The 10,669-nt window shown below is 38.5% G+C and overlaps 1 protein-coding gene across 1 annotated transcript; it reads left to right on the top strand.

The window, feature by feature from the left end:
- The first annotated feature begins 438 nt into the window (after positions 1 to 438).
- Positions 439 to 9,504, top strand: LOC590249 (Krueppel-like factor 10). The gene is made up of 4 exons (XM_030983421.1): positions 439 to 643; positions 5,383 to 5,676; positions 5,926 to 6,781; positions 7,173 to 9,504. The coding sequence occupies exons 1-4, from the start codon at positions 590 to 592 to the stop codon at positions 7,457 to 7,459; spliced, it is 1,491 nt and encodes a 496-aa protein (XP_030839281.1). The 5' UTR covers positions 439 to 589; the 3' UTR covers positions 7,460 to 9,504.
- Positions 9,505 to 10,669: the final 1,165 nt, after the last annotated feature.

Raw genomic sequence — 10,669 nt, 5'->3', positions numbered from 1 at the left:
GCCTCCCAGGCCCCCCCCCCCCCCCCCCCCCCCCCCCAGTCAGAGGGTGCTCAAAATAGCCCAGTACAGTAAGGGTTAATCATCACTTTTGAGAGCTAATAATAAATATTGATTTTTTTAAATCCGTGTTTTGACTCGAAATTACGCAAGTTTCAGTTATATTTATTTGCGGAACATGTACTCGGTCAAAAGATAGAAGTGTATCCCGTACGGGGAAAGCCCTTTCTGAGCTGCTCTCATTCAGGCACCCTCCACGTGCGTTTGAGAAAGTGTACGATTTGGAGCTTCTCATGCATGCCGCGCGTGTTAACATGCGAATGTTTGGGCGAGCCCCCCATTTTACGCGTTTTGATTGGTCAATCCTCTGACACGCCTCCGTCCCGACCGCGTGCTACTTTGTTTTGTTATCGTTTCGTAAGTCTCACTGACATGCAGTGCCTGAAATACACACTCAGTGCATGCAAGGACAGTACACACCGCTCATGCTCGAATTTATATAGTCAATGAACCAGTCTAACGTAAACAACCTGCGAACGCTAACGTGCATCTGCCAAAGGATTTTGTACCGTGTTTTACCGTGTTTTTTGTAATGGAATTCGTTTTACCATCGCCACCATCAACACCACCAACACTGCTAATTTCGGTAAGCATTTTCACTTAGTTTCAGTTAATGTAGACCATCATTTTCCCATATTTTTAGAGATTTTAAGAACCAAGATTGTGTGATGATGTGTGGACGGGTCGTGACGCGAGAAAGTCGAACGGGAGCGCGAGTGATCCATGGTAGGCTAATGCTCAACTCAACACCCAATAATTTCATCATGTTTCACGATTATGTTCATTGATAGTCTAATGCCATTGGAAATGTGTGTTTGATTATAGCACATAAATTGTCGGGGTATCGCCAAGATAAGCGAAACAAATATTAAGGTTTTTTGTTAGGGACCCGCGAGTCGCCGAGGAAGGGATCTGCTCGCACCGCACAGCTAGCTAGCTGCGCTGCGCGAGTGCATTGTTACTTTGAAGTTTGAGTGATCAGCTGTTTCGTGCATGCCATGGTGTTCGTAGTAGAGACTTGAATCTGATGATATGTGACAATTGGGACTTTAAAGACACTCGGTAGTCAGCTCTCATGGGGAATTCGACACCGTTCGGCTGTTTACCCAACAACAGGTGTTGTCAATCACCCGGGTTAGCCTTGAGTTTTATGACCATTAGACCTTATGTAATGCTTTGCTTTCCCCGTTATCCGAAAACTCTCGAGTATTATCCGAGAGATTAGGGGGGATTCTTGACTGGCCAACGGGTTTGCTGTGTGCAGATGTGTACTCCCATTAATGGTATTCCCACCAAGTCTGGTGTCAGCGAATTATGGCCTTCTGCACATGGAAACTGCCGATACAGTCCCTTTAACTATTAATTTAGTCCTTCCATTAACTGGATATCTGCCCAAATCCACCTATCTATTCTGGACTGTCGTTAAACTTAACCATGTCTAAAATCGTAAAGAGTAGCCTAGAACCTAAGTCCATTTCCACTCACACACACAGAGGCCAGAGCAGCAGAGATAGTGACAGACACTGTGACATGACTCATGAGTTAATTTGACTTTGACTTTTCCAACACTAACAGTAGCTCTAGATCTACAAAGTACAATGTCCGTCTCAGTGATGATAGTGATAGATCTCGACCTAGATCGATGTTTAAACTTTGACTTGATTCATGATCTGAATTATAATTGCCATTGTGCATTTAATATTTTAAGCAAATAGAGTCTAGATCTAGGCCTACTTCTTTCTCGCTCGATGTTGTTACTGTTAGTTGTTAATGTTACTCAAGTTACAGCCCAAGTTTTAACTAACACTAACACATGACACAGTCACAGGTAAAATAACCACCATTACCATCACAACAGTAACATCCCTAATTAGGGCCACAGGGTAGGGGGTTGCACAGCTACAGTTGTCAGGTTAGAAACTGTCCAACTAAAATCATAAAAATTAACAACAAATCTTAATTCCTTAAATAATAAGATAAAAAACTAACGAATTAAAAAGAAAAGAAAAGCACTGAACACAGACTAACTAATGATAGGGTCTAATAACATTTCTATCTAGATCTATCATCTAGGTCTAGGTCTCTAGTCTATGATCTGTTCACAAAGCTTAAAAACTAAAGTTAGATCTAGATTTTAGGTCTAACTTTAGACCTAAACGGAAAAATTCTTCAAGAAGCAATGATTTTCTTATCTTTTCATGTTAAATGTTCTTTTTCGTCCATTTAATATCTCTACATTACACCTTGTCCTTAGTTAGAGCATTTGATTTAGAGTCCAGACGTTTGACTTTGACCAGAGACAAAGCATCTGCTGTTTAGTGTTACATGTGACCATGGTGTGACCGTCTTACGTGAAGGACAGTAAACGGACACTGACCTTTGTTAGAAAGGTGATTAAATCTCGAGATTAAATCAACAGATTTATCGACATTCTCGAAGTCGAACAAAGACACAAGACAAGGGCAAATAGAATCTTGGCTTGGTGTTATGTTTTAACTGCTCACCAAAAGGCCACTAGATCTACTCGAATCTATATCTTCTAGACCTAGATTTATAAATAGATCTAGACCTAGATCAAGATCAAAATCAGGAACTGTATAAGCAATATAGTCAAAATTAAATATAAGTCTGAAGTAGACACGGCGATGCAATTTAAAGCAAATTCAAACCCCCTTCAGCTCAGTGAATCTTCTATTCCAATATGTTATGTTTATTTTGTAAATTCTGGCATTGTAAGTGATCATTTTAATTGATTGGTTCTCAAATGATGTACATTTCAGTCAGAATTTGTAGATTTTCCGCATACAAATATTGTTTTAGATAGATCTAGATCTAGACACTAGGTCTAATATTAATAATAATGATCTTATTCTGCTAATTCAAGTAAAATAAGTAGTAAATCTGATGAGATTCTAACTTAGACTCTCTAGTTTTGAGACTTTGAAATCAACGCAGAATGTAGATCAGTCAGTAGAACATTTAATTAGTTAATTGCAGCCTGTATACTACTGGAATAAAACCCGACCTGTCATTAAAAAGGCGACTATTAAATTATCTTGACCAAAATTGAGCAATCCTTTCGTGTATTTCACGCAGTCAATGTAATTTTCATTGTTGTTTCGATTCTATTGTATTCGTGTTATCAGCCATGTAGGCGGAACGCGTAATTCCTCCTTATGCATAAAAATGGGTGTCGGCGGCAATTGTGCGATCTGATTGGTCGCTCCTACTGATGATATCACGCTGTGAAAGTCACCTTCAGCGTACAGCTGTCGGATTCTCTCGCGGTTTTCAAAGACACACTGCGGCGGGTCACAGGCAGCATGCTTTACCACTATGCCCGCGCTTACGGCTGTAAATGTTATTACGAAAGATAAGGGGATGACTCGATGGATGAACTCTTTCGAAACGACCTCGTTTGTATTTTCTACGTACTGTAAAGTACATGGCCAAATGTATGTTGTTGTGAATATCGAGGAATTTTGTACAGTTGGATACAAAGAGAAGAATTTTTTGATGTGACATTTATACTTAGGAAGTTAATAAAATTTATTCATTTATTTGCATATATTTGCATACAATCTGAAAGCAATGAGTCAATATACAAATCTCATAATTCTAAAAAAAAAAAATCTTTAAATAAAGTAAATAAATAAAGAAATTTACAGTGTGAAATAATTCTTTGACATGAAATGTAATTGTGTTAGAAATCATTTCCATTTCAATAAATTATGGGATAATAAGACGTTCAGATCAGTACCCTGGTATCAAATACATGTCTCAATGTAAATTTCCGTTGTCGTATTAATTAAAAGTGTCTTCATTTGCCGAGTAGACTTCATGAAATATAGGCCAAAAATACTTAGTATACTCATACCATTATGATTTCGTTCATCAAGTCATTACAAAAATTAATAATTTGATAACGTATAACTAAGTCCACCATAATTCTTTAGTCTAATTGCTTCGGCGCAACATACTAAATATACGCTTTAGGCTGATTATACGATTACATTTAACGGATATGGTTTAATTAGTGCTAGGCCGGGCAACTCGAGGCTCAAGATGATATATCATGAGAAATTACTCCTATCACAGATTCACGGGCACCAAAAAGGGGAAAATGAAAGGAATATGGTTTGACTTTCAAGCCCTCAATGACATGCGTAAAACCACGATCGTATCGCGCGCGAACGATTCGAACTGGGATTGATTATCATATGAATGGTAATGAATATGCATGAGAAGGTCGGTACAGGGGTGTGTCGCTTTGTGCCAGTATACGCGTATGGAATCACCCCACACGTGTTATGTAACGTGCTGGAACTGTTATATAATGTCTAGTTTAGGAAAAATGACTCTTATCTCAAATTTTCAGGTCTACGAAGCATGCGCTGGCAGAGAATTGTTGTCACGTTCATGTCACTGTGCTTATCATAATTTACCCTCAATAAAGATGTGTAAACTCGAAATGAACTCAAAAATCCTAGACATTTACCCAGGCCGCGCCCCGTACCTTCATGTATAAGTCTCTCGTAGACATTGACCGATACAGGGATGATGTAACCCCGAATAGAACTAGAAGAGCAAGTTTATACACCATCGAACCGAGCATGGTTTTCAAAGAAATAAAAGATAGTCAACAAATAGGATACACACGAGTAAATCGCGTGTCTGAAAATGTCCTTCAGCGTGGCTCTATTGTAAATGAACAAGTCAGTGAGTGGTTAATGTGGATCACAACCCGCAATGCATTTGATATCATCATGCCTCATCTGAAACGCGTTACATCATTATCTCTACCCGACCTACTCATATACATTATTATATAAACATATATGCTTGTGAAGGTATCCACTACCGCCCCCCGCCTCCCGTCCCCTTCCCGATTTAAACGCCTTGCATAGTTGATATGATATCATTACCACTCCCAGGCATGGGAACTACTGCATCTCTTCTGGACAACATCCCAGGGTAAGCCTGTGCGCGTGTTGGTAGCCTTGAAGTCGCATAATTTTTCTCCTAGTCCAAAATAAGAGCTTCGCCAAATATATGATCAAATGTCTTATTCCTAGCCAAACGTCATCTTCTGCCCGTCATATCTGAGAGAAGTGACAGTGGGATGTTTACTGTCAACTTCAATCAAGCATCATTTGTTTCTCCTCATCTCCTTTCTCACGACTCGTTTCAATCTTGTTATTTATCTCTTGTACGCATAAATCATTCAAATTTGTAAAGTGGTGGAACTTCATTTTTTTTCTTCTTCAAGAGTTGGGTCATTCATTATCTTACCATGTTTGTCTCCGCCAATTCATCTTCCTGTAGGAAACGAGCCAATCAGTGAAAGACATCCCTACTGTCACCGCTACTGCTGGATGCTTCACCATGAGTCCTCGTCCCATCGAGAAATCTGACTTCGACGCCGTTCAGACTCTCTTGTCTATGAGGAGCGTTCCTTCTCAAGTCACCATCAAACGGAGCGATTCTCCCGTGCCGTCGTCGTCATCGCCGGTTCCAACCAGCTTCAACGCCCCGCTCTCACCGGTCTCTATTGTCGACGAGAACAGTCAGCACCACCATCCTACAGAGATGATGGACTTCACAACGGCCAGAATGAGGGTGCGTCTTATTAATATCAAGAATTCATTTTTAACATGTTCTCGGGCTCTTAGCTCGAAATGTCCAAGTTCTAGATGTACAATGATTCAAAACATAATTATCTGGTTCAATTATGACTGTTTTGTGATACAATTTGTTGAAGAATTTAAACGCCAATTTGAAACTCATGAGCTTTTATAACATGATGTTGATGTAAGTCAAAGAAGATGAAACCATTTTGTAATATGTCTTTGTTTTGTTTTCCAACAGGGGATGGACACGCCGCCTCTCACACCCCCACCTAGCAAACCAACAGTCATCACCGGTATGCCCATGAGCCACACATTCTCTATGCCACAAACCAGTAGCGCCATCGTCAACACGCAGAGGATCGCCTCGTGCAATCTGGTCAGCATCACCCCAAGCATCATGGCATCTAAAGAGATCCCCAGTAAATGGACCAGGATGGATACCATTCCGTCACAGTCTGTCCAATCGCGGCTCTCTCCCATCCCCGTCCCACAAACGCAATCGACATCGTGTTACAATCGGGTTCCCGTCATCAGCGAGACGAGGAGAGATCTCATGTCTGTGCCAGCGATGTCGGCGCCGGGATCGAGTCCTAGGCCAGTGCAGTTGATGCCACAAGTGCAAGACTCCAGAAACTCTGTCCAACAACCTTGCGAGCCCCAGCCAAAATACATTGCCGTCAATGGGTCTTTCCAGATCCCAGTTTCGTGTCAAAATGGACCTTCTGCAATGCTTGCTAAGAGTACGGAACAATCCCCAAACGTGCAAACGGTATCTTTCATCCAGATTCCTCAGCAGAACACTCAAATGAAAAGCAGCAATGGACAGTCGGATCAAGTCAAAACGGTCGTGATGGCTGTCCCTGCGAATGTCATGGTTGTTGTGAACGGAATGCACAAGTCGGAAGGACAGAAGCTGTGCCCTCTTGCCCCTGCACCTTCTCGGAGCACATCACCAATGTCAGACTGTAAGGCACCCATGTCCCCTGCAGCTACAGAGTTCTCAAGAAGGAGGAATCACATCTGTAGCTTCCCGAGCTGTGGCAAGACCTACTTCAAGAGCTCTCATCTCAAGGCCCACGTCAGAACTCATACAGGTCCGTACAATTATTTCTCAATACAAACATACATTCTAACAAAGAAAGTTAGAGCTTGATTCATTTAGAATTATGTTTAAAGAAGAATATATTTAAAAGACCAAGCGATTCCTCAATTCCACTATTAAATTTTTGCTACAAAATGTATGTGTTTTTTATCACTCAAAATTTGGAGAGTACATTCGTCCTTATTTTATATCTCATTTTTACATTGTATCATTTAGAAAATCAAGATATCAAATGGTTGTGTTTTATAATATATCCGAGCTTTTGTTAGCGTTTTTAGAACTCACATAAAAGATAATTGCTTATATGTAATTATGTAATGATAATCACATCACCTTCCATTAACATGTACGGTCTTTTGTTGTTTTTCCTTTACAATTTACAGGAGAGAAACCGTTCCACTGTACATGGGAAGGCTGCGACAAGCGATTCGCCCGATCTGACGAACTCTCGAGACACAAGCGTACTCACACGGGCGAGAAGAAGTTCCTCTGTCCCATGTGCGATCGCCGCTTCATGAGATCAGACCACTTAACCAAGCATGCCCGACGTCACATGGCAGCCAAGAAGGTTCCTAACTGGCAATTGGAGGTCAGCAAACTCTCGACGATGGCCGCCGAGAATCGACAACAACCTCAGCAAATGGTGCCCATGATCATCACCAGCTCTTGAACACCCTTGTTGTTTTAATAAGAGACATATAAACTGAGCCTTGTCTGGGGTTATCCTCCAGCCGTTCCTGCTGTGTGCTGGCAACAATCGTCAAAGTCAAAGACATCTTGCTCTTCAGCTGGTGACTGAATCGCGGGGAGATTGGCATGGTTTGACATGCACGTCTTACCTTGAACTCAAAGCTCGAAAGAAGACTGATTGAAAGATAGTTATATATAGAGAGAGGTGTATATCAACTTTATATCATAGTGGAGATATCATTCCTGCATGTTTAGTATATAAGAACAAACGTTGGTGTCTTATTCTAGTCAAATGTGCTTTAGACATGCATGTATTTTGAAATACTTGTTGATTTGTCTTCATGTCAAGTAGACTGTAGCGAGACATAGTTTGATATTTGATAAACAATAATCTCATATGCATAATGTACACTGTACATGTTGCAGGACCTCAGAATCTTTCGGGTGTTCTGAAGCAAAAGTAAGGTATCACTGGCCTATTTACTAATCCTATTGTAAGGAAAGAATCGAGGAAACAGACTTATCTTTTCAGTCAATCACTTTGTGATTAGGGCTCGTGTATACAAATACAAAGCACACATAATACGCAAAGTCGGGTGAGCAAACTAAACGTTATTATTTACATGTATGCTGCTATATATTTTATAAGTCGACTTTGAAATATTAAGTAAACTGTGCTTTAATGTCGTAAAGGATTTGATTTCGTGCTGGTATCATGAAAGCAAACAAATCTCGTTTAGATAAGTATTTATTGAATCTACAACAAGATATTTCACGTCATAAATTTACGGAAAGGAAGTATCAAATATGAAAACGGAATGCTTAAACCTTATTTTGCCAAATTATTTGCAGCCGCTGTACCGTACTCGGATTTACATTGTAACCGTTTTGCATGCTACTACTTCGAAAAATTGACAAAGCTAAAGCATTGAACAATAACAACTTCTATTTTTTGTAATTTATTTGAACCCAGTAGAGATAATCTCTAACAAGAATTCAGAAAGTTGCACCGAAACCAAACTATTTTTATGCCTCCGTTGCGAAGAAGCCGGAGGCATTATTTCTTCAATGATTAAAAGGGATTTAATGAGCTATAACAAAAAACGAAGTTGCAACCTTGCAAATCTTTAACTTGTTTTGCTTTTTGTTCCTTGTATTTGAAAACAGATTGCAAAACGATATATATATTTTTTTTTTAACAACTTAATATTTTTTGCCATAACCAGAATTTGATTGCTGCAAAATTTCGGGTAAATTGGAGTGTAAGCGGGACTTGCATGAAAATACATAACTTTGTGTCGCGATATTTTTGGTTAGATCATTGTACTCACTCGGGGATAAAAATTAAACTGAAAGGTTCATTATAATATATTTTGTAACAAATGTATTGCGGTACATTATTGAAGTATACTTAGGGTAAATTATTTATGAGTAATTTAAATAAATGTGTGTGTTTATTACCAAAGACCTTCGCAGTTCTGATCTAAGTTTAATTGAAAGCATGAAGAGAAGTATGAGACTAACTGACTAAGTCTCTTTTTTGTGATTAGAAACGTATTTTAAACCAAAAATCTTGCAAAAGAGATATTGCCAATTTCCATAATTAGATCTGTGCTTCTCTGATGCAAATGTACCGCACAGATGCATTTTATGTATTTGTTTTCCTTTCCTAATGTACTACTGAAATCTAATCACGTACCCGTGAAACCTTCGGTCACAATTCGGAGCCATTTCTCTCCGTTCCTTTAAATTCCCTAACTTATTCCAACAAAACTCTGTCGGTGTTACAAGTGGTGTCCGTAAATGTACAGTAATTAAACAGTATCATATACATGTACCACATTGAGATAATATGTTAACATACTTTTATACACTGATTTTCAAATAACATTACCCATCTTGTTACTTTACACTGTTTCGTTCATTTTATGACGTCAGCAACACTTTTTGTTTCTTTCACATGAGTTTCATGTTGTAAAGGGGTGAATAAATCTTCATTCTCTTTGTATTGTTACAAAACATAAATCATGCGTTCTCGTTTATGTATTCTTAAAAGATTAGAATTGTGTTTGTCGAACGGTATTGTGTGAGCGGAATACAAGGGAAAGATAGAAAGAGAGAGAGAGAAAGAGAGAGAGAGAGAGAGAGAGAGAGAGAGAAAGAGAGAGAGAGAGAGAGAAAGAGAAAGAGAAAGAGAGAGAGAGAGAGAGAGAAAGAGAGAGAAAGAGAGAGAAAGAAGAAAAAGGGTAATAATGAAATGAGTATGAAGACGGCAAATGAACAGTAATATGTAAACAAAGATTTTTTTTTTTAAACGGATACAAACATGTAATTTGTGAGAGTGAGAGAGAGAGAAGAGGAGAGAAAGAGAGGGCAAGAGAAAGCGGGTTGCTGAAAAGAGCAACAAATGCAAAATTTAAAGAGAAATCCAAAATGAAAACGAGCAATTTGTATATTACATCTAATGAGGGAAGGAGGATTATGAGTTTTAAAAATATACAGACATCGCGGGAAGGGTCAGAATCATAATGGTGGATCCTAATTCAATGACCTATGGGGACACACCCTCTATAGCTGTTATAAAGTATGGTATGGTATGGTATGGTATTTATTTCATTCTTCATAAAAAACATATACAATACATACAGAGTATTAAAAAAAAAAAGAGAGAAATATATAAATACATGTAGAAGGGTAACATTACAAATAATATGAATACAATAAAATTAACAAGGAAATTAGTTAAGAAAGAAAATTTATGTCGAATGAGGGGTCAACAAAAAAGAGCATTTAGCCTTGTTAAACGTTGACCCCTAAACAAATACGTAATTAACATAACATTAAGAAGAAAAAGAAAGCAGGTAGAAACAGTAAAACGGAAAAGGAAAACATTATACAGAAAAAAATAACATATTATATACTATGATATTCAGGTTATTGAGTACAAATTTGATAAAAACAATCGGAAGGAACGTTTAAAACTATTTAAGGAAGGTTGATTCTTTAGATGGTTTGGAATCGTGCTCCATAGATGAGGACCTTTATAAAAAATAGTAAACTTTGAAATATTAGTTCTAACTTTTGGCAGATGGTATTCAACAGCATTACGTGTATTATAATTATGTATGTTACTATTTAAAATAAATTTTGATGTAATTGGAGATGGTAATAAACCTCTAGAACACATAAA

Source organism: Strongylocentrotus purpuratus, unplaced genomic scaffold (genome assembly GCF_000002235.5).
Source record: "Strongylocentrotus purpuratus isolate Spur 01 unplaced genomic scaffold, Spur_5.0 spur5_scaffold_13, whole genome shotgun sequence".
Lineage (NCBI taxonomy): Eukaryota > Metazoa > Echinodermata > Echinoidea > Camarodonta > Strongylocentrotidae > Strongylocentrotus > Strongylocentrotus purpuratus.
Note: the sequence above shows the minus strand (reverse complement) of the source record. Positions and strands in the feature narration are given on the sequence as shown.